Source organism: Chelonoidis abingdonii, chromosome 2, assembly GCF_003597395.2.
Source record: "Chelonoidis abingdonii isolate Lonesome George chromosome 2, CheloAbing_2.0, whole genome shotgun sequence".
NCBI classification, from domain to species: domain Eukaryota; kingdom Metazoa; phylum Chordata; order Testudines; family Testudinidae; genus Chelonoidis; species Chelonoidis abingdonii.
This window is the reverse complement of record NC_133770.1, coordinates 156344018-156367568: the sequence shown is the minus strand read 5'-3', so window position 1 is coordinate 156367568 and position 23551 is coordinate 156344018. Positions and strand designations below refer to the sequence as shown.

Here is a 23551-nt window from a genome sequence, read left to right as displayed (position 1 = left end):
TGGAACTTAAGACCTAGAGGGAAAGGACATTGCCACGTACTTGGAGGTGAGGTTTTTTCTTAATGGTTTGTGTTAATAAGCCGTTGTATGTCTCCAAGTGATGCCACATTGTTTCCCTCCTTTATTAAAAGGATTTTGCTACACTCAGACTCCGTGCTTGCGAGAGGAGAAGTATTGCCTCCTAGAGGCGCCCGGGGGGGTGGTATGTAAGTGTCCCAGGTCACTGGATGGGGGCTCGAGCTGGTAATGCATTGTGTTATTGAAACGGAACCCCTGGATACTGAACCCGGCCCTTGTTGCTGCCAACTGAGAGGGGCAGAAGGGTTACGAATTAAGACATGGATCCAAACTGCACCAGGTTTTGAGCTTGCAAGAGCAAAACCACGCTAGTCTCTATTTGATATGAGCTAAACTGGAACCAAATATCTGAACTTCCTGGAAGTCTGGGGGGATCAGCTAAATGGGACTCAGATCTTGTGAATCCCGTCCTGGTTTGACGTGTGTTTGTGATGCAAAAACCAAAACCACTCACTGCTCTGGATATTCATGTGTTCTTTTATTAGATTCGAGGGGTCCTTTCAGAGACATAAGGGTATTTATTCAGGCAAAGCTTCCATTGATCTCAATAAGATTTGCCCCACCCCTGCAGAGTATGAATAATAATAAGGGGGCTTGGTACTCCTTCCGTTGAAGTCAGTGGCAAAACTCGTATCGCCTTTAGCGTGAGCAAGATGAGGTCACAAGCAGGGATTGAAGGATTTGACCTTTTGTCTAAAGGAGAGTCTTTGAATTCCAGACTTTGCTGCCTTTTGGGGTTTTTTTGAGGATAAAGAGCAAGCGACAAACAGTGCCAAGTAAACAGCTCCCAATAAAACCATGTCTGATGCAGCTGTTAGGATTGGACTTGCTGTGGCTAAATGTCAGGTTAAAGATGCTCTGAGAAGAGGAAGAGCAGAAAGCAGGGGTGGCTGAATAACAGAGAGTATGTCTACTTTGCAGTTAGACACCCACGGCTGATCTGTACCAGCTGGCTGGGGCATGGGGATGTTTATCTGCTTCAGCCTGAGCTCTGGGACCCTCCGACCTCACAGGGTCTTATAGCCCGGAATCCGGCCTGAGCCAGAATGTCTACACTGCAATTAAACAGCCCCTAGCCCAAGCTCTGCGAACCTGAGTCAGCTGGCATGGGCCAGCTGTAGGGTTTTAATTACAGTATAGACATAACTTGAGAAGTGGATTGTCAAAGAGGCTTCATTGTCATTACAAAATAATCCTTGGCCTATGCACAGTGCCTTTCATCTGCAGATACCGCTGTGCATTATGTGTATTAATGAATTAAGGTTTGCACTGCCCGTGTGATCATCACCATCTGCATTTTAAACGGAGGCATGGAGAACTTAAGGGGTTAGATTTTCATATGAGCTCAGGTGCCATTTAAGCATCAAAATAAGTAGCCAGATTTTCAAAAGTGCTCAGCCCTTGGCATGAACATTTGGGTGCTGAGCTCTGTTGTCAGTCTGGCAGCAAGTGCCACAATAAGGGATGCTTTTGGAAGATCGGACCTTTCTTTAGTTTCTTGGATGGGAACTGAGCTCCCTTGACAATCTGGCCTCAATTGTGAGCACCTGGACTAGAACTTGGGAGACGGGCCTCTGAGTCCCCGCTCTAACCACAGCTCAGAAATGACAACTAATCAACATTACAATATGTACAGGGAGGAGAACTGAAAATCTCGTCACTGGTGAGGCTGCTGCTGTTGCATCTGTAGACATAGTTGTGATGCCAATTTGCCCAGCTGAAGAGAGCATACCAATAGCAAACAGTTCCACTGGGTCATGTGGGCAACCCACAGTCCCAGAAGCCATGTTACTGGATAATATATGGGAAGGTGAAACTACAGTATTTGGTACTAGTGTCTGGGACTATGAATTCAGCATCAACAAGCTCTTCAGTGCATGCACATTATAGTAGTTCTTGATTGGATTTTGCTAGCATGGTGTAACGAACTGTGTGCTTGTCATGGAGTAAAATGAGCATTCTCAATATTTCCATATAGTGATACCACACACATACATGGAGCACCCCGTCCCCATCTAGAAGGGACCCCTCTCCCTTTCAGCAGTAACTAGACTCCCTAATATGTGTTTGTTACCCCTGTAGGGCAGGGGGCAACCCCTCCCACATTGAGAAGCCCTGTACTGGAGGCAATGGCATACAGTCAGTTATATGTAAAAGATTTAATTTTGGGGAATCAGTTCTGACCTCATAGTGGTGTAACTCTGCTGAAGACAATGGATTGACTCTGGATTAACACCTCCCTACCTGAGATGAGAATCTGGCCCTTTTTGCAGGGGGCTAGTGAGTTGTTTTTATAAATATCATCATAAAGAGAAGGATAAGAAGCTCTGCTAAACCCCCATGTGAAATCTCTGCCGGTCTTGGACCTTGTGCTGCTCCTCCCCTCTGTGTGAATACATGTGTGGGAAGGTTTCATGGAAAAAGAAGAGCTGTAATTTTAGATGTTTGGATTCTTGTTCCAAAGGGATGGGGGGAGGGTGAAATTGAAACTGCAGCTTATGTGGAGAATTAAAAAGCAGCGCGTAACTGAGAAAACTGCCTTTTCCAAAACCACTTAAAACCAAGTCCAGTGGAACAACAATCACAAAGGCAAACATTTAAACAGAGAATGTAGTTTGCTGGCAACTGGCATACAACTGACTCAAGCAACTGGGTTTTAAACTCAGTTCTGGCTAATGCTGTGTTTTAAAAAAATTTAAAATAGAAAAGAAAAGAAAAGAAAAACCAACCCCAAGATTTCTCTCAGCTATGGAAAATGGCACTGTTTTATATAACGACCTACATACCATATGGCCTCTGTGGCTGTTTCTCATTTGCAGCTGCCTCACTGTGTTTAAGAAAAAAAATTATGAAAACCAGAGGCTTTTAATAGGAACATAGGGATACAATGCAACAATGGTCAGTAGGTGATGATTCTGTTAGAGAGAGGGAGTGTTTCCTAGTGGAAAGAGCACTGAACTGGGCCTTGGGAGAAATGGATTCAATTCCTGGCTCTGCCACTGGCCTGTTGTATGACCTTGGTCAAGTCACTTTGCCGCTCTGTGCCTCAGTTTCCCCATCTGTAAATAACCCCCCCTTTTTGTAAAGTGTTTTGAGATTTACCGATGAAAAGTACTGTCTTGGAACTAGGTATTGTTATTAGGGTCCAAATTCTGATATCATGGAAGTCAATGGGAAAACTCCCACTGATTTAATTGAGAGCAGAAAGAGGACGCATTATCAAGTTTCATCTGAAACTATAAATTTACATGCAAGCCTGAAAGCACTGCAGTGTCATTGACTAAAGTGAAGAGCACACAAAGCCATGTAGCAGAACTACGGTTCGGGGTCTCAGAATAAGAAAGTAAATCAGGTTTTTACTGAGTTGTTGTGAACAAAAATGAAACAAACCTATGAATAATCCATACACTGTGGCTTGGCTTTGCATTGCACTTAGTCAGGGAAGTGATGTCACGTCATTAACAGCCAGACCGGACTTGTATGCACCAGCTTCTGCATGTTGTGATGATTTCGTTTATGGCTCTCAGTCTGGTTTCCCAGAGAGGAGACATAACAGAGAAATGTTAGATACTTTTACCATTTTTTTCAAAAGCTTATCCTCGCCCAGCCCCAAACCTCCACATTTCTAGTCTCTTGGATGATATTCAGCTCAGCCTTTAAGAGGAATATTGTTGCTCTTTCAGTTGTAAGATTCTGTAATGGCAGAATAAAGAAAAACCCAAGCAAGCGGACTGAAACAATGTAAACTCAATGAGAGTACTTGTGTCAGTGTTCACCAGTGTTAGTAAGGATTGCACAAATCTATGCATGATAAGCAGACTTGCTGCGTAGATTGTCTAGTTAACCTCACTGTTTTGCTGTTTATCAATGTAAAAAGGAAAAATCCTGGCTCAGTCCCAATTCAGTAAAAAATCAACGACAAATCTCCCTTTGAACTCACTGGGAGCAGGATTAAGGCCAATTGGTGTGACCCTAGGCACCCCTATATTCACACCGTAGCCACTACTGCAATAATATCTTGATGAAATAGGCCCTGTGAGGTATCATATGAAAGCTAATAGCATACTGGTTATTAATATCACTGTAAAATGCATATATTAATATTATATGTGAAGTTGTGAATTCCCTCTGTATGACGTTAGTAGGACATATTTAAGACAAGACAGTCTAGTGTAGGTAAAGGTGATAAACAGGTCTGTCCTTGATAAATGAATGTAGCTTTACCTAAGTTTACAAGTTAGCTGTAACCAAAGCTATCGAGCTAAACCACTGGGGGTTATCCTGCTCCTGAACTCAAGAGACAGAGAATTAACATGGCTCCTGTACCCCAGAGAGAGACAAAAGACTGAATCCCCAGGAGGCCTTCTTGACTAGTAAGAAAAAGGCAATCTCTTTGGGACTATAAGGAGCAAAGAGAGACTCTGTGTTTATCCTTCACCTTAGGAGACAAAGAAACCAAGTGAATTGATCTCTGTGGTGGGTCCAGGCCAGTAAAAAAGCTGGAAAGGAGACTGTTTGAGAAAGAAACCATCTTGAACAAAGACTGTATCTTGCTAGCTTGAGTTTTAGACTTTTGGATGCATGTTTTCATTTTTATTTGTTTGCAGCCGTCTCTACCTTTATCTCTTTTACTTGGTATCACTTAATCCATGCTCTTTTGTTAATAAACTTGATTTACTTTTACTATAAACTAATTCCTTGCTGTGCTTGAAGGGAAGGGTATATTTACCCTGTTAAATTAATAAGCTGTGATGTACAGGCTCTTTAACAGAGCACTTATCTTCTGTCAATGTACCTGAACACTGCAAAAAAAAAAAAATCTCTGAGGAGCTCGGGTGCTGGCATTCACTGATTGCCACCTGCTTGGTAAGGTTTAGGCCAGGAGAGCCTTGAGGAGTCTTCTGGTGAAGAAGACAGACTGCTGTGGCAGGGAGCTGACAGACAGTCTAATCTTCAGCAAAACTCACTCTTGCTGAGATGAATAGGTAACTCTGTGGCCCACAGCGCTGAGTATTCCAGCAGCGTATCACAGTCTTTTTCACTGCAGTGCTAGAGAATACACCGGTTATGGCTGAATTATAGGTCTAAGATATTTTACCTCTCATTGTCATCAGCACAATGGAAACATGGTTTAGATTTAGGAATCTTTCCTTCCTTCCAAATGCATTATGTTCCCTAAATGCACTCAAGCCGATAGCTAGGCACAATGACATGGTGAGTAAGACAATGGAATCCACCCAAAATACTTGACAGTGACATAGATCAGCGCTAACCCTGGGTTATTTGCTTACTGCCAAGTTAAAGGTCTAACGGAGCTGCCATATATTCTTGTCAAAAAGCAGCCTCTAATGCTCAACTTAAGTATAAATTATATGCTTCGCGTTTCAAAGTTGTGTCTGAGATATGATGCGATTTCCACTGCCCACTCCCTAACTCCACTTTAAGGAAACACAGAAAGGAGTTTTAGTTGCAGAAGTTTAGGTCTAGTTTTAGTTGTAAAAGAAATGATGAGATGAACAGATGTATAACAATACATTAGGCTGGAAAATAATAAAGCAGTGGCCTTTCTGTATGAAATTAAACTAATATTTCCTGCAATGATTGTTTTCTCAGATCAGGAAGCGTCCTGCACCACTGGAATGAAATCTATTTTTTCGTAGAACATCTTGCCCACAAGTTCATAAGGTAAGAAATGATGGTGTTGCAGATAAGCCCAACTGGGTGATGTGAGCTGCGAACTCAGGGTCAGATCCCATGTGGTGCATAAGGAAGTATGCTGATTCATACCAGCCCAACAGTCAGACCCTAGATCTTTTTAAGGGATTGAGTCCTGTTCATTTTTTTTATGCAAGATGACCCACTGATTTCAATGGTAGTACTCCAGAGGTGAGCAGCAATTGTCGCAAATGCACTGAGCCCCTGAAGATAAGCAAATAAATCAGTTCTATCTCTAATTTCTATGGGTCAGATTATACCATCCTGTGGAAGTACCATGGGGAGGGTAAAGATACTTCTAAGGCTCTCAGCTGCCATGCGGTGGAAGAAGGGAAGTGGAGTTTGCCTCTGCAGGAAGCAATCAGGAGCAATGTCTTTCCAAACCCCTTGAATGTTCCAGTAGCTGTGGAGTGAGCCTGTGGGTCGTGAGTCCAATGTGAGAAGTGAAAAGACACAGGCTAGTCTCCTTGCACCCCCACATAGTGGTAAGGGGACACTGAAATGTACAAACTTGCTTCTGTGGCATAACCTCCTTGTGGAAATTATGCAAACAGAAATAGCATTCACTTCTAGAGGGAACTGCTTAGGAATTTCCATGGTTTTGCAAGGAGGAATAAGACTTCATAAGGCTCCCATCTGCTGATTCCAGCTGGCTCTGTTTAGGCCTCCATCTTCTTATGATTACATTATTATTATGGTAGCAGTCACAGGATCCAATCAAGATCGCATCCCCATTTTGCTAGGTGCTGTACATACATCTAGTGAGAGAGAGTCCCTGCCCTAAAGATCTTACAAGAAGACATGATAGAGAAAGGGTTGGAGGGGAGCAGTGGTATAAGGAAGAGTCATTGCGAGGAGCCAGAAGGGTAAAGCAAGAGAGAGGAGAAATACTGACTAGGTGAATGAATGGAGAAATGGATTGCAAATCATTCACTCTCATTTCTGTCTATTCTCTGTCTCCAGCCCCCAGCTGAGGATGTCATTCATTGTTTTCTCAACTAGAGGCTCAACTCTAATGAGGTTAACTGAAGACAGGTAAGAAGAATTTGGGGCTATAGCACAAAGCAATGTCCTTCCTTTTGCACTTTCTCCCTTTTTCTGGCTAGTAATTTCTGGTTTCATATCAAATGACTCGATAACTTTAAATCACTTGGCTGTACTTAACATCTGATATGCATGTTAGGCTCTTAAAGGAAGAGCCAGTTGAAAATTTAATCAACATCGTTGTTTGGTGGAAAATTGTTTTTTCACTCGAGAGAGTGTCTGCTTTCCTTGAAAATTTTTGATTCTTTTCATCAGAAAAGAAAATTGAAAAACTCCAAATTTTCAGCTGAAACCCAAAGAAGTTGTTTGTTTTGACAAATATTTGAAATTTTCTGTGGAAATTTCTGCCATCCTCCCCGTCCCCCTATTCATTTTCTGTCCAGAGGTTCGCCTTTGTATCACAAAACCTGGCTTTTGTTTAGTGTTTCAGTACAGAGGCAAAGGGCTGAATGAGCCATGAAGATGGGTGACTGGGGAGGGAGGGGAAGATAGTAATTTCCCCCTCCTTCCCCCACCATTGAGTCCCAGTGAATCCTTTCCTTTCTCTTCTTGCATCAAATTCATGCTCTTTTATCCTCTTCTTCAGAGTCTTGTATTGTGTCCTCATCATCTACCCTTCTACTTTAATTTCCCTCTATACCCCATCTTGTTCCCAATTCCTACCATGTTGTTCCTCTCTTGCTCCTACTCCCAGCTTTATACCATCAGTTATGTTACCACTGGCTCTTGAAACTGTTTCCCCTCTACTTGGCAACCTAGGTGAAGTAACCCCCTCCTTAAATCTACTACTTCTAGGATAATTCAGTACTTGGGTTGCCTCATTGACTATCCTCCTACGCCTTCCTTTACCTGAACTATTCTCCCATGCCTTTGTAATGATCCCTACCATGGGTTCTCAGCACCTGGGACACTGAGCATCAAAGCACAGACCCCTGCCCCTTGAGCAAAAAGGAGCAACTCCATTAGCTGGCAGCAGTAGTAGGCTATTCTCTTCTAGAGAATATTCAGTTACTAGCGAGGGGATGCTTCACAAGTCTGTTACATCTTGTCTTGTCCCCACTTTCCCCATCTATCTGAACGTGCAGATTCTTCAGACCAGAAAAGAGGTCTCACTCCAGTTTTGTAAAGCATTGTGTAAACTTGTCTCACTTGTACCTGATTTTTAATAGCTCTATATTAATAAAGTGAGCCAGTATACCAATCTGCGGCCAGTGGAATTTGAACATCAGAAAGATCAAGTTTGGAGCAATTGTTTTGAAAAGTATCTTCTTTGTGTGAGTAAATGCAAGAACACCAACAGGAATTCTATTGGGGTCTTGCTTTCTCTAGAGGATTCTGAGTAGAACTAGGAATGCAGGGTGGGAGGGGGATCTAGCCTGTGGAAGGGTAAACTCTAAAGACTTGGGCTGAGATTTTTCAAAGCTATCTAAGGGATCTGGATACCCAGTTTCCATTGTAGTTAATCCAGATCCCTTCAGGCAGCTTTGAAAATCTCACCTTCAGAGAATTAACCCTCTGCTTCAGGATCTTATTCTCACCTTTCAGGACCATTCATGGAGTTTACTCACCTCTGCCCTAGGGGCGAGAGAGCAAATGGACAGAACAAGAGTGTCTCTGTGCAAAGTGTGGGAACTAAGGTCAATCTCCTGAGAAACATTTGTAGATGGTTCCTTCACCATTCAAAAAAAGAAACCTCCCCCAAAATAACCTATTTCCCCCTGCCATAAACCAAAGCACCCTGACAGCAGGTTTCATAACTGCCTAATAGCAGAGGAAGCACCTGTGCGCCAGATTTGGACAGCTGAATATGTGCCAGTTCTGATCTATCTGAAATGCACATGCTGGTTGCTTGACTTTGAGGTTATTGAAAGGGGAAGAAAGGGAGAAATCAGAGAGAGATGTTGTTCCCCCATCATAGGCCTGTCCTTAGAGTTCCTTCCCTTTTCTCCATGCTGGAAGGGGAGGAGCGGGGTTGCTCTCACTACCAGTGCAGAAAAGCCCACCGCTTTTCCAAACATCATTTTTCTGATCTCCAGTTCACCTTTTTTCAGAAACTTTATTTGGGGTCCCTGTACTATTATGGAAAGTGCCTTGACATGGGTGAGGGGTTGGAATTGACTGATCTGTATAATTACTTAGAGGCATTTGTGATGAATATTAAGATTAATGAGAAGCCTTTGAAAGGACTAAGGAGCCATAAGACAGGCAAGCAGAAGATCTAGGTGGGTTGGGTGTTTTTTGACCGGGCCAGTTTATAAGCATAACACTTTTGGAAAGTATTCTCATTGTTCCCTCTTAGAAAAGCAATGGGAGTCTTTTCATTGATTTCCAGTGTAAGTTGGATCAGGCCCCTTTAATCACTACAGTTTCCTCTGTTAACTTCATTGCCACGTGGAAGAAAAAATGTGTAACACATGCGAATGCTGTATGAATAGCATATGTTTTAGATATTGGACTTCTCTAAGATTGCATACTAGCATAGCTCCTGTTTATGAACTAACAGGAAACTGGCCACTTTCCTATAGTATAGTCTACATGCATACCAGTCTAAAAAATGCTATTAAAACTGGCCAGTCGGGGCATGAAATCTACTCCTCCGCCATTTACCATAACAATGGAGGACAATGAGAAAATTAATTTTATTTAGCTTGATTATCAGATGAAAACGCATTCCACTATTGAATGGGCAAGGAGACTTTTGCAAGGTTCTGTGTCACACACATAAGAAGACCTGCCACTTATGTACGTGAAACTTTTGTTTCCATATGGGAATGTATAAACTTACCCAACAGACCTAGAAATCATGTTGATTTCAGGCAGGACGGTAGTGTGGCACTAGCTAAAATCCAGCATGCTGGTGGGTGTAAGTCTTCTGTTTCAATTGGAGGACTGACAGGTAAAATGTGGGTCTATTGGCATGTATCATCAGCCTTCCCGATGTATAGCTGTGTGCAAAGGCTGTAATTAGCAATGGCCTTTTCTTTTACTTGGATTTGTAAAAAAGCATCTTCGGGTGGTAGTTTGGATGAGCCCGTTTAGAAAAGGAATGCTGCCAGTGTATGTGAGATCCCCAGCAGAAGTGCTGATGCTCTGATTCAGGACGTCTCTAAAGCACATACTCAGCCTCACCAGTGTCCAAGGGCATATGGAGGTGACCGATGCTCTCAGCCTCTTATAGGACTAAGCTGTTAACAAGGAGCATGAACCCAGAGAACATGCCAGGTGGGAGGAACCTTAGCATGTGAATTTAAAAATCATAATTCCAAACTGAAAAGTTGCTGATCGATATTAATGCAGAAAATGTTTTGGTCAGCATAGTAACCCTGGGCTTTGTTATTAATTTGTATTGAGAAAATCTCCCCCCACTCCATCCCCCATCCAACTTTGCCTTTAGTGTTACAGGTGACAATGACTCATTCAGCCCCCAGTCCTGCAATCCGTTCCACAAGGGCAGATTCCCCTCACCACCCTGCTGGTGTTCTGCATAGATTAGCCGTGTAGATCCAATTGCAGAATTGGGGCCAGGCAGTGCCATGTATATTACAAATCAAAGCTTTGATTATCTGGGGTTTATTAACCAGAGTATGTTATCACTGAAAAAAGGAACCTTTTTAAATGAAAACATATGAATACCTAGTGCTTGTAAGAAGTTGAATCGTTCTGAAAATTTTCCTTTGGGATTTTTGGATTTTAGCTAGTGCCACACTACCATCCTTTGGGAAAATTTTTGTTTGTTAGTTAAAGGATGGGGAATCCAGTTCAGATAAAATAAGATCTGATGTCCTGGAATTTCCATCTCATCCTATCCTATTTTGAAAGTGCCCATCAACGTTAAGACAAGCTCATCCTTGAATTAACTCCTTCGAAATAAATGGAGATGAATTTGGCCCAATTTATCAAAAGCCAAACTGAATTGCCAGAAGCTGGGAATGGTTGACAGAGGATGGATCACTTGGTGATTACCTGTTCTGTTAATTCCCTCTGAAGCACCTGACATTGGCCACTGTCAGAAGACAGGATACTCGGCTCGATGAACCTTTGATCAGACCCAGCATGGGCATTCTTTGCATCATAGGAATTTTTTAGTGTATTTAGGACAGATCACTTTTTCAATTCTTGTTTTTCATTTTTCTATATTTTGTTCCTTTAAGATCTACCAGTAGAAGGGTCAAAGTATCCTGAGAGTCTGTTTTTTTTTGAAATTCAGAGCCTTACTATATCCTATTTGGGTGATTCACTATATCCTAAAACTCATGAAAAAGCCTGTATTTCCAGCTGGGGAGAAGTAACCCCATAATTTTCAGAAGTGAGCTCATTTCTCAGAGAATTGCTGCCCAAATTTGAAGACTCAAATGGTACAGATAGATGGAAGCATGGAAATTTTATCCCCAAATCCTTTTTGGTTCTTGCGTTCCTGAAAGAATCCTGGACCCATACAGCAATAGAAATTTAGAGCCATGTGGCTTAAAATCTCTGGCATTCAGGCTTGCAGAGTTAGTCTTGTCTTGCATACAAATTGATTTAATCTAGTTCCCATGAAGATAGCATTAGTTCATTCAGAGATACCCTGCATACCACAAAGACTTCATCTGGGCTTTATAAAAACATCTAAATTGTACTCAGCTCTTACATGTTGGTGTCTGCAACTCAGTGAAACATGTCTGTCCCCCCCACGCTGCTTAGCTTCTGATTGATCAGTCACTATGCCTGGGTTTCCAAAAGATTAAATGGGACACCCTGAATCTTAAAGCCTTTTCCATTAGCTCATTAATCTTGAAGTTGGGTTTGGCTGGGAGTGGAAGGCATCGTATCCAAATATACTGGAGCCTGCCAGATTATCATATACAGCCAAATGTAAGTCAGCAGCACCACTTGTCTCGCCACAAGATATACTGGGGTTGTACAGGGAGTATGAGTGTGGAGAAATACATATGCCAGAATATCACAGGAGATGTTTCTGTCGTGATGCTCTCTCCAGGCTGCGAGACTAGCAATGAAAATCTACTCTGGTCTAGTTTTCACACCCCTAGAGAGAGAGGCAGTCAAGTGTTCCCCTGTTACCACTTAAAAATAAAATTCTTAGATTACCAAGACTGTGGCCAAAGTTTGTACTTCACTGCCTGACCTGCCATTATGTAGTCAATGGAATAAAACATTTCTTCGTTATTTACAGTAGCACAGATAGATGACCAAGAGGAAGGAACTAGGAGCATTCCCGAACGTAGAAATTTTCTTTCTCAAATACCTGCCTTTAAGGCAGGGATTTAGATGCTCAAATTCAGCTCCCTTCGGTTCTTTTGAGCATTCAGGCCTTAAGTGCCTTGTTGGAAGTGGATGCATGCTCCGGAAGCTCTGTTGACTTCAGGGGTGGGTGCTGCAATCTACTGCAGAACCTGAGCTGACTGGGTTATGTCAACATTTTTTTTTTTTTAGATTTTTAGTGGCTATTTTTGGACTAAGAGTGTACCCTGCTAGTTATAAGGCTGGTGTGTGCCAGTAAAGCCGCCTGATTAAAAAAAAAAAAAATTAGGGGTGGGGAGGGAAAGCTCAGTGGTTTGAGCATTGGCCTTCTAAACCCAGGGTTGTGAGTTCAATCCTTGAAGGGACCATTTAGGGATCTGGGGCAAAAATCTGCCTGGGGATTGGCCCTGCTTTGAGCAGGGGGTTGGACTAGATACCTCCTGAGGTCCCTCCCAAACCTGTTATTCTATGATACACGCACAACGCACTTCATGAGAGCTCTCCCATTGGCATTAAAAAAACCCCACCCCCACAAGCAGCATAAGCTGTGTCAGCAGGAGAAGCTCTCCCACCAACATAGCACTGTGCACACCGGCACTTACGTCAGTGTAATTTATGTCCCTCAGGGGGATGGAATATTCACACCAATGAGTGACACAAGTTTGCTGACAAAGGCTGTAGCAGTATACCCATTGCCTTCCACCATCTGCCCGCACATCAGATCCTGACCAACCTGACAGTTGCTAACAGAATTTGAAGTCTTTAAACTACAAGTTGAGGACTTCAATAGGTCAGGGGTTTGTTACAGGAGTGGGTGGGTGAGATTCTGTGGCCTGCATTGTGCAGGAAGTCAGACTAGAAGATCATAATGGTCCCTTCTGACCTTAAAGTCTATGAGAACTAAGGGAGCGTCTGTCTTAATATTTCAGGGATCAGATACGTCAAGGCCTAGAAGAGCTGCAGAAAGTTCTGCCGGGAGGCGACACTTACATGCATGAAGGATTTGAAAGGGTGAATAAACGAATCTTAAAGTGCTTCTACAATGTCTTTCGGCAGGGGGGGCTCAGAGTGCTTTGCAAACACAAATTAATCCATGAAGCCATAGCACACCCCTAGGGAGGTAAGTGGTATTATCCATGTCTTAATGGATGGGATCCTGAAGGCAGAAAGATTGAGAAACTGGGCTATGTGAGGAGGGGCATCATTCACCCTGTACATCATTCACCCTACAGACTTTAGGCTGGAATATTATCTCCTCAGGCTATAGTATCTTCCTGTGTCCCTGCCTTCAGTGTTGGGCGTTCCCTCTTCAGGGAGAGCGATCGAGGGCACAGGACAGCTGCACCCTGTTCATGCAACTCCATTTGGAGCTATGCTGCTAACAGCAGGGCAAGCTGCAGGAGACCCTGAAGCCAGCAAAGGCCTTTCTGTGGATGACCTTGGCCTTGACTGGATCCTGCAGGTAGTCTGCTAGGTTTGAGGACTGGCCTCAGAGCCTGTTCCATGGGGTGGTTAAGCCACCCCACCTTAAAGTCTCCTCTCCCTCTTGCCTTGCCCTGCTGCAGACTTTATTAACTCAAACATTTGCATGCAAACCACACAGGATTTCTTTATCCCTGTCTCCCACCTTCACTAAACATTTTAGAGGCTTTTGGAAGCGATTATGCCCCTCGATGAAGATGAATTGCATTCCTGTAATCCAGCACATGGGAAAATTACAGTGCATTCCAGGCTGCTTGGAGAGCTAGCCAAGATTTGGTTCTAGCCAGAACAAAACTCCCAGACCCAAACACCCCCATACCTTGCAAGGGTGTTCAAAATCAAAAGCCAGATCCAAATTCAGCAACCAGAATCCCAGCTTCAAAGAGGAGTTCAAAGCCCAGATGCAAACCCATCTCTTAATTCCAATCTCCGGTACACACAGAAGTGTTTGACCACTGTCTTGCAAAATCTGCTTGTTCATGTGTAAAGCATAAGATGCAGACAGAGGAATTTCCACTTGAGATAAGTTTAACACAGCTCCTGCTAGCTCACCCCATTTGGATGAGCTGAATTAGAGTGTAGGGTGCATAGGGTATCCTTGTACTCCCTGTCTGTCTGTGTGTTTCCCTCCACCTCTTGTCTTATCCTAGACTGTGAGCTCTTTGGAGGCAGGAACCGTCTTTTTGTTCCTCATGTGTACAGTACCAAGCACAATGGGGCTGGGGTCCATGACTGTGGCTTTTATGTGCTACAGCAATAGACATAATAATATTAAGAGCACACTAAAATTATCCCAGGCATTAGGCTAGGGCTCCCAAATTCATTACAGTCAATGGTGATGCTCCTGGGATAAATTTGACCATGACACACTAAGTGAATGATGAGGTATGCTATAATGTCCATCTCACAGATTGGCAAAGGGAACATGGGTACAGAACAGTGTCAGGATACATGCAGTGTGAACCCCTGGCTCTTGGAACTGAGCCTAAGCAGAAGGAAATGTAAAATTGAAAACAAAATTGTGCAGCATAAGTTTTTTGCATGGGGTTACAGAATGTAAAGGAGACATTAATTTCAGAATGAATGTCGCCTGTGATAAAATGCAGTCTCCAAATTTGGTATCTTTGCTGCCACTTCCAAGTTGTTAGCAGGTCAGTTAGGAGCAATTACTAAGTATTATTCAGTTATTGCTAATGCTACTGTTTGGCTTTAATTTCAGGCAAGTGAACAGATTTACTATGAAAATGTGCAAGGTAAGAGTGTGTTTTCCCTGCTCCCCTCCCTTTTTGTCTATGTGGTTCACTTCAGTCCTGGAGCGTAAACTTACTACAGGACTGTTGCTTTTTGCAGGAATTCAATGTTATTCAGTGCAGTTTCCCTTGAAGAGCAATAAAGGATTTTGAATACATTTCATATTGAGGACTGAGGGCCAGTTGCGTAAAGAGGCAGATTAGTGTTGTGATGTTTAGTGATCTCTCAGTGCTAAAGTGCCTGATTCAGTGTCTGGTTCCGTATGGCAGTGCATAACAACAAAACTTCACCGTGCGAGTCTCAGACTCTGCCTGGGAAGCTCAGCCCCATTAACTCCCCCTTCCCCATATATATATATATATATGAAACTAGACCATTCCGGTTTGGTAATGCTTTTCTCTCTCACACACACACTCACTGTGCAGAGGTACAAATAATGACGCAGTGTGCAAACCAGTGGAGAATCAGACACACAATTCTGCAAATATTGGCCTGGGAAGGATTTATCAGCAGGTAATATACCTGATGCAGCTTATACGCAGGATGTTTGTAGGAAACATTTTGTAGGAAGCATTTTGTATTTTCACGAGGCCTGGCATTCTATTTTCTTTGTATTCATTGAGCTTCCCATTGTTTTTCATCAAGTCATTGCTCTTTTATTGTTGCATGATTGTGTGAGAGAATCTTTTTATTAGTCTAGGCTGGGATTTTCAAAGGAGACTAAGCGAGATAGGTGCCCAAATCCCATTGACTTTCAGCAGGAGTTGAATATTTGATTTCCTGTAGGTGCTTTTGAAATTCACAGTCTTACCATATAACACCCTCATTCATTTCTACAAGAACATTCTGTGTCCCATAAGTGCAGGCTCCTCCTTCCATATTTATAACTCCCCAAGGTCAGGAACCCCGTCACAGGCTGTGTGATAGTCTGGTCACAGAAACAGAAGGAAAGTTTGTGCCTGTCTGCAAAAGCAAATGGACGCAAACCAGATCGTTCCAGCAAAAGTTGTTTTTTTCCTTCTTCATCAGCACAGACAAAAGCCCATCTGTTCATCACTGCATGAAAATCCTCCTGATGACTTAGGACATTTAAAATTAATTAGCCAGATTTTCACTTTCTCAGAAACAACCTTCAAATTATTTTTAGCATTTATTAAAGTGAAGTATCAATGTTCACGTGTAATGCATGACTGCATAGTTGTTTTGGATTTTTACCAAGTGTCTGTTGCCAGAAACCCAAATTAATTCCATTCAGTGCTGCTGTAAATTTACACAGAAAGAAGCCCATACAAGCCTGGGCCACAATCAATATTATAAAAGAAGATTACAGTCTTCTTGTTACAACCCCGTTGTCAGTATATGTGGTTGAAAGGATGAAGAGGAATTAAGCTTTTTAATAATTTTCCTACCAAAGTCTCATTAAATTCCAATTCAGCCTTAGAAGACCTAACAGTAAACTGAAAATCTCTGTGGGTTTAGAGAATGGATAGATAGCATGCATAAAGGCAGGAAATAACTGGAAATGTTTTCAAGAAATTTGTAAATGGCTGCTGTGCAATCAGTCTAATCTGTTTGAAATATTAAAATATTTGTTTACTAGGCTCTCAGTTTAGAGTGATTCAGACATCTTTTGGAGGATCACAATATAAATGCACAGAAGTCTGACAGATACAGTAGGAGGGTTGCCAACTCTAACTGAAGCTATTCTGGGAGATTTTTTTCCCCCCAAAATGATATAATGTAATTTTCTTACATTAAGAAAATCTTCCGGACTGTTTTCAATAGTCACCAGGAGATCGATGCCAATTCTGGGAGACTCCAGGCCAATCCTGGAGGGCTGGCGCAGTAGACAGGAGCTTTATTAAAAGTGGTCAAAAATTTCCATTGAAACTTGGGGCCTTGTTAATGTAGACTGTTAAAGAGAGGTGAAGGATATAAAGTTTGGAATATATCACTTCTGACCTAACCAGTCCATTACCGGCTCACTGGCTAGGTCTTTGGTGCACCAATTTAGTCCTTTGGGCTCTTTTTGTGAAAGATTCTTTGTTTAATTTATGTAGGCTACAGAACTGCTAGTGTCATCATTGCACTGACGGATGGCGAACTCCACGAAGACCTCTTCTTTTATGCTGAGCGAGAGGTAAGAGATTCAGAGCCTGGCTATAATGCAATCACAGGGTTTTAATCTAACTAGTGTTTGTACTAGAGAGGAGAAGCTGTAGCCGTATGGGCTAGCCATACGAGTAATTACCCAGGGTTCTCAGTGGGCTTGTACAGCTTGCGTTGAAGTCTGTGATGCTATAGCTTAACTGCTAATGGTATCTGAACTAGCTAGATTAAAGCTAGCCTGGATATATCTACCTGTACCTTGTGATTGCAGTGTAGACATACCCTTATGGTCCATGCTCCTGGGACAGCACTACCAGAGTTTCTGTCATTTCTGCCAAAACAAGATATGCATGTGTTTGTAGGGATAAATACTAACTAACAGAAGCAAGATTTCTGCAAGGCTTTCAGACCACAAGATTTCTGCTCAAGTTTTAAAAAAGCACTTTGAGTGCTGATTGCTTCTGAAAATATGTCTGTAAGTGTCACAGTGGGAGCTGCTGGGCTCTTTTGGAAAATTTAACCCCAATTCTTGATGCTCCATACTTGAAAATCTGGCCCTGAAAGTCACCAATTCAGTAACAAGACCTTGCAAGAGAAGTGTTTTCCTAATGGACTTTGATACCAAAATACTTATAAATAAATGGTTTAAAAAGAAAATTGAAAAGAGAAGATTTTTTGTGCAAATTCTCCACCTCCCCTTTTAGTGATACTGTAAATAACTAATTGCTATAGCTCTGCAATAGCTATTGTACTAAAATGCCTCCTACACTAAGAATGAGGAGATACCGTGGTTATCATAGTTCCCGGGAGCAAGACATACCATTTTTTTCAGGGCTTCCACTGTCCTTAGAAATTATATAAACTTTGAGGGCTGAATCTGTTTCATTTGTTTTATACTGCACAGTTTCAATGGGCAAATGTTGTTAAGTTGGAATAGCTAGAAATTGGATTTGTTGGGTAAAAGAATGGATACATGTTTTTGTTTGCCATGCAAGTAGCTACTATAGGAATAGACAAACCTCTGCATCTCCAGGAGAGCAGAATGTTAGAGTCAAGATCTGCTATCCAGATCTGAGAGAAGAATTTGGCCCTAAGACTTTTAATTCTATCCGTTATCATGCCCCTAGTCCTTGATTTTGAGGAGAGTTCCACTACAGAATGACAGCGGGACGGAAATATTAACAATACAATTGCAAATGTGCAGAAATCTGCATCTGTAGCATGTACCTGTTTATTTAAAAGATTTGCATTCTGGTTCCAGGCTAATCGATCTCGTGACCTGGGAGCCACCGTGTACTGTGTTGGGGTGAAAGATTTCAATGAAACACAGGTAAATGAGTTATTCTTTCCATTTTTGTTTGGAATTCTGGCAAAGGTGGACCGTATGCTGTCAGTTGACATACAGCAGCTATGAGAAGACTTTGAGCCTAGCTGGGCAATTTCAGGTGCTGTTCATGTCCATACAAGAGCCAGAACTTCAGCTCGCATAAACTGATGTAACTCATAGAAGTCAATGGAACTATTCATATTTACACCAGCTGAGGATCTGGCCCATACCATATCCCTTCTGGGATCTTAATTGAATTATTAGCATCTGTTAAACTCTGATAACCTTGACTCCCCCTAATTATTATAAATCTTTCTAGAGTTCTGCTTCCTTTAGGACTTGCCATAGTCCCCAGCCCAAAATACCCAGTGCTCTTTCTCCCCTGAATAATAAAAATGAGTCTCGTTAATGAAGAAAGAGAAGCTTATCAAACTCATCTCATCGTGGATTTAGCTACAGACCCAGGCTAAGCTTGTTGGAAGGTACAGTGAGGAGCCTGATGGTTTCCAATGAACGTGAGGCCAGGAATGAGTTCATGTGGGACAAGTGGGGGTTTCACTGTTTTGATGTAGGCAAGGAAAAACTCGCTGGTTATTACTGGTTTCAAGTCTGAGACTTAGGCATTTCATTTGAACCTCAAATGAGGTTCCCCTCAAGGCAGCATAAACCCCATGTCACCCCGGCCCAAAGGAAACACAAAGAAAAGCTTTCTACTAACTCCTGTGAACCAAAATCACGGAGTACTGCACAGCTCTAAAAACAGCCAGCAAGATCCAGAGATGGGCCTGGTCTGCAATGAAGATTGGGATCTGAACTTCAAAATGTGGTTATGGTTGTGTTTGGGTGCAGGGTTGTGGTTCAGATCCCATCTCTAATGTAAGATGAAGCAAGAAAATAAGAGTATTTGTGGAGGTGGTGAGAAATTAGATTCCCTCTCTACGATCTTGTCTGCAGTGCAGTTGTGCCATGGTAACTGCCCCACAGCACACCCCTAGTGCAGACAGCTCGCAGCTTTCCCTGGTTTGTAACCAGGGTAGACCTGAAGTGGTACATGACGCTTTTTTACACTGGTGAAGCTCATCTATATTTAAAGGTTTGCACTGGTGCATTTACCATGGGTGCAAAAATCTCCAAGCCTTATGCAAAGGGAGGAGAGAGCACCAACCATTGAGATGGGCACAGCCTGAAATCAAGGCACTGGAGAGGTTAACTCGAGTTCAATGATAAAGCCCCACTGTTATTCGAAACCCCAGAAGCTTCCTGCAGAAAGACCATAGAGAATGAATTCAGGAAGCTATAAATCTACCCATTGACTGTAACTGCTATATCTTGGTTTATGATCCCTAAGCAACTTAACTACCTTGCTTCATAGTAGAGGGGAGCCAATAGCCTGGGATGTTCCCCATGGACACAAACCTGGAGGGTGTGCATGTTTGTTTTAAGAGTTGTCTATAAATGTTTATTTTAATTCTTATTATACATAGAACTGATTGACAGGGATGATGGGGGGTAAGGCTTGCAGGGCTTAGAGATAAGGGTGTGGCTAGTTCTCTGCCTCCAATTTGCAATGCTACGGGGAGGCTGAGCCCCAGGCAGTTGGGCGATGTTACTCCTGCTATTTGAGAGAATTGTTAAAACAAATGTCACCGTCGCAGCAATAAAACATGATTCTGCTCCAGCTGCTTCATGGAGAGCTCCTTATTCCTGAGCCAGGCTCACCATTCTCCTTAACCCCTAGCACACCAAAGGCGAATAAACTTGTCTTTCACCTCCTCCAGTGTGGCATTCCTGGTCTGTCTCTCTCCAGCCAAAGGGGACCACAAAATGCTCATCTGCTGCCTGTGCTTTGTTTCCCACGCTCCTCACACAGACCCACCGCCTCCTGCTACCTACCCACTTTCCTGTTGCTGCTGACTCTGTGATCATTCACCCTTGGGCATGTGGCCTCTGCTTCTCACCTGCCAATTTCAGGAAATCTTCTCTGACTCCCAGCACAGGTCTCTTAAAATTACTGTTAGCTAATTTCTAAAGAGTTACAGCGTACTAGCAATTCACACTCCATTGAGTATTGATTTTTATTTGCAAGTGGATGCATTTGAAGAACTCCTTTTAATTTGCTGATGGCTGGCTAATTTGTACCATTGTTGGCTTTTCTCTTTTTTGCTGTTCTGTCAGCTGGCTCGAATCGCTGACAGCAAGGATCACGTCTTCCCAGTGAATGACGGCTTTGAAGCCCTGCAGGGGATCATAGATTCTGTGAGTATTAATTTTGGCTGTATGTGTGTGGACATGTATGCATGTATGCGGTGGCTGGGGGAACCTGTCTATCATACTCTAAGTGACAGGTCGTCGCTATTGTATTGCTTTTTTAAGCTGTCTCTGCTTTAGCTGGAGGACAAATCTGAGTCTAATATTACCACGTTGGAAGTATCTGGTACTTTCTCATCTGATATGATTTAAAAAAAAAAGGTGTGTGTGTATGTGGGGGAAGGAATCATGAACATTTTTCCTTATTTTTCCTTCCCTCTGAATCCTCAGAAACAAATTAACTGAAATTTCAAACTTCAAAACATTTTGCCCACCTCTAGTCTCCCATCCATTACAAGAATTACTCATTCCTGCGAGAAGTTGTAAGTACAGCAAATGCTGGTATTCCCATTTAACACATGGGGGGAAACTGAGCCAGTGAGAGGTCACACAGTGGGTCAGTGGCAGAGCTGTAATTAGAATCCAGGATCCCAGTCCCCTGGCCTAACCATTGAAACACACGGCTTCCTGAAACAAAGAGGGGCCCCATTCTGCTTTTCTTCCTGCTGCTTTTTGTGTCTTTCCTTTGTTGGCAGATATACTCCACTGCTCTGAGTTTTGGTTTTCTGTGGTATTTCTCCTCTTCACTAAAGAAAGCAGAGCATGAAGATGATGGTGAAATAGGAGATGGATTGTCCTAGCTTGCCTGAGGTCCTAAAAAGGCAGCCATTCTCACTCAGAGGTTCTTGGGTCGAGCCTCCTTGGAAACAGGCCATTTCTCTGCTTGGCTACATTTCTCCTCTAGAGTTGTTCAGTTGCCTGGGTTTCCCATGTGTTGGCTTCAGCAATAGGAAGCAGTCAGGGAATTCATAGAATTATAGAGTTTAAGGCCAGATGGGACCACTAGATCTTCTAGTCTGACCTTCTGTATATCACAGGCCACCAGCACTAAGCCAAAAACCAAACTAACCTCCTCTTGGAGGTGGTGACACTCTAGAGTCAACAACCGCCATTCTGATCAATAGGAGTTTTGCCATGTGCTTCCCTGGGAGCAGTATCAGAATCCAAAGAGAGCTGTAGAAAATGGTAATGCAAACCCTGGACTAGCATACAGGTCCCAGAACTAATGTACACATCCCTGCTATGCTTGATTCCTTCATGCAAATATTCTCATTAATTTCAATGGGAATACGGATTGGGACCTGTAGGGCCCTTCCATCTCTGACTCCTAATACATAAGTATCTCTCTCCTGCCATCTATCTCTACCCTCTGACAAACAGAGGCTAGGGACACCATTCCTTACCCATCCTGGCTATAGCCATTAATGGACTTAACTTCCATGAATTTATCTAGTTCTCTTTAAACCATGTATAGTCCTAGCCTACACAACCTCTTCAGGCAAGGAGTTGCACAGGTTGACTGGTGCTGTTGAAAGAACTTCCTTTTATGTGTTTTAAACCTGCTGCCCATTAATTTCATTTGGTGGCCCCAGTTCTTATATTATGGGAACAAGTAAAATAACTTTTCCTTATTCACTTTCTCCACACCACTCATGATTTTATATACCTCTATCATATCCCCCTTTAGTCTCCTCTTTTCCAAGCTGAAAAGTCCTCGCCTCTTTAATCCCTCCTCATATGGGACCCTCTCCAAGCTTCTAATCATTTTAGTTGTCCTTCTCTGAACCTTTTCTAATGTCAGTATTTTTTGAGATGAGGAGACCACATATGTACACAGTACCCAAGATGTGGGCGTACTATGGATTTATATAAGGGCGATAAGACATTCTCCGTCTTATTCTTTATCCCTTTTTGAATGATTCCTAACTTCATTTGCTTTTTTGACTGCTGCTGCACACTGCATGGACGTCTTCAGAGAACTATCCACGATGACTCCAAGATCTCTTTCCTGATTAGTTGTAGCTAAATTAACCCCCATCATATGGTATGTATAGTTCGGGTTATTTTTCCAATGTGCGTTACTCTACATTTATCCACATTAAATTTCATTTAATTCTGAGTAATCCTGTCTGACTCAATGCATTTCCAAAGCCTCCCTGGGCAGAGCAGGGAAAGCAGCACACAAGGGACTGTCTGGACCATTAATTAAAAAGAAAAAAAAGTGTAAAATATTCCAAATGTTTTCTAGGAAAGGACCTATTTGGGGATTTTTTTAGTTTCCTTTGCTCACTTGCAACACTTCCATAGCTATTCTAACTGGATTGAGTTGCCCAGGACTATGGTGCAGGATGGGGAATCCTTTTAAATGTGTGTCTATGTACTGGCCATTTGATATGTTTTTTTGTTGTTGTTGATAAAACCCAGAGCAAGAAAAGTCAGCTTCATACAAGGGATCTAGGATTTATGTTTTTTTACAATAGTTACATGCTATCCTGACCACATGATATCAAGCAAAAATGATTCTTTCCAAGACAAGCTCTGTTTCCCCCAGTTCTTTCTCTTGCTGAAGGAATATGATCCCATATTACTCATTTTCCTGACATTTTGCAAATGTGGAGCTGCTTTCCCCAAATTTTCTCTTTGATGATCAGGTGTTGTCTGTCTTTTTAAAATCTTGGTTCTCAGCCTGGCATTCTCTTTGCAGCTATCTTTAATGAAATCCAGAGGTGGCTCTCTGACATTCTCTCTGTGGCTGTATATGATAAAACATAAGATTTCAGTCTTGGGCACCTAATTCAGAGCTAATTCAGTTAAGTGCTGCTCCATTTACCAGCTACACCAGAAAGCATAACTGCTGCAGTAAGTTTCTGGTGGGATTGTGAACAGACAATGATGGTCTGTCTGAAAAACCATGGGAAATTCCCTGACAGGTGATTATGCTTTCTGGTGATTCCTACTTGTGATACAGCATGGCCAGAGGGCAGCATAAGAGTGTTAGCAGGGGGCCTTATTCCCTGCCAAGGGAGGAAGGTTTGCTTTAGATTAGCTAGAACAGCTGTGACTCCACTTAGAGCACCTGACTTCAGTTAGAGCACCTGACTTCAGTTAGAGCACCTGACTCCAGTGAGAGCGCAGGAGTCGAGTCACGTGCGATAT

At 42.5% G+C, this 23551-nt stretch overlaps 1 protein-coding gene across 2 annotated transcripts in view; it reads left to right on the top strand.

Annotated features, from left to right (window-relative positions):
* Positions 1–23551, top strand: part of ANTXR1 (ANTXR cell adhesion molecule 1) — a 207221-nt gene that overhangs the window by 10723 nt on the left and 172947 nt on the right. For both annotated transcript variants that reach the window (XM_032786627.2, XM_032786634.2), the window contains exons 2-8: positions 5692–5763; positions 6757–6828; positions 13008–13089; positions 14780–14813; positions 16872–16951; positions 18182–18250; positions 20423–20503. In XM_032786627.2, the coding sequence (XP_032642518.1) occupies positions 5692–5763; positions 6757–6828; positions 13008–13089; positions 14780–14813; positions 16872–16951; positions 18182–18250; positions 20423–20503 (490 nt within the window). The remainder of the gene's footprint in view (positions 1–5691; positions 5764–6756; positions 6829–13007; positions 13090–14779; positions 14814–16871; positions 16952–18181; positions 18251–20422; positions 20504–23551) is intronic.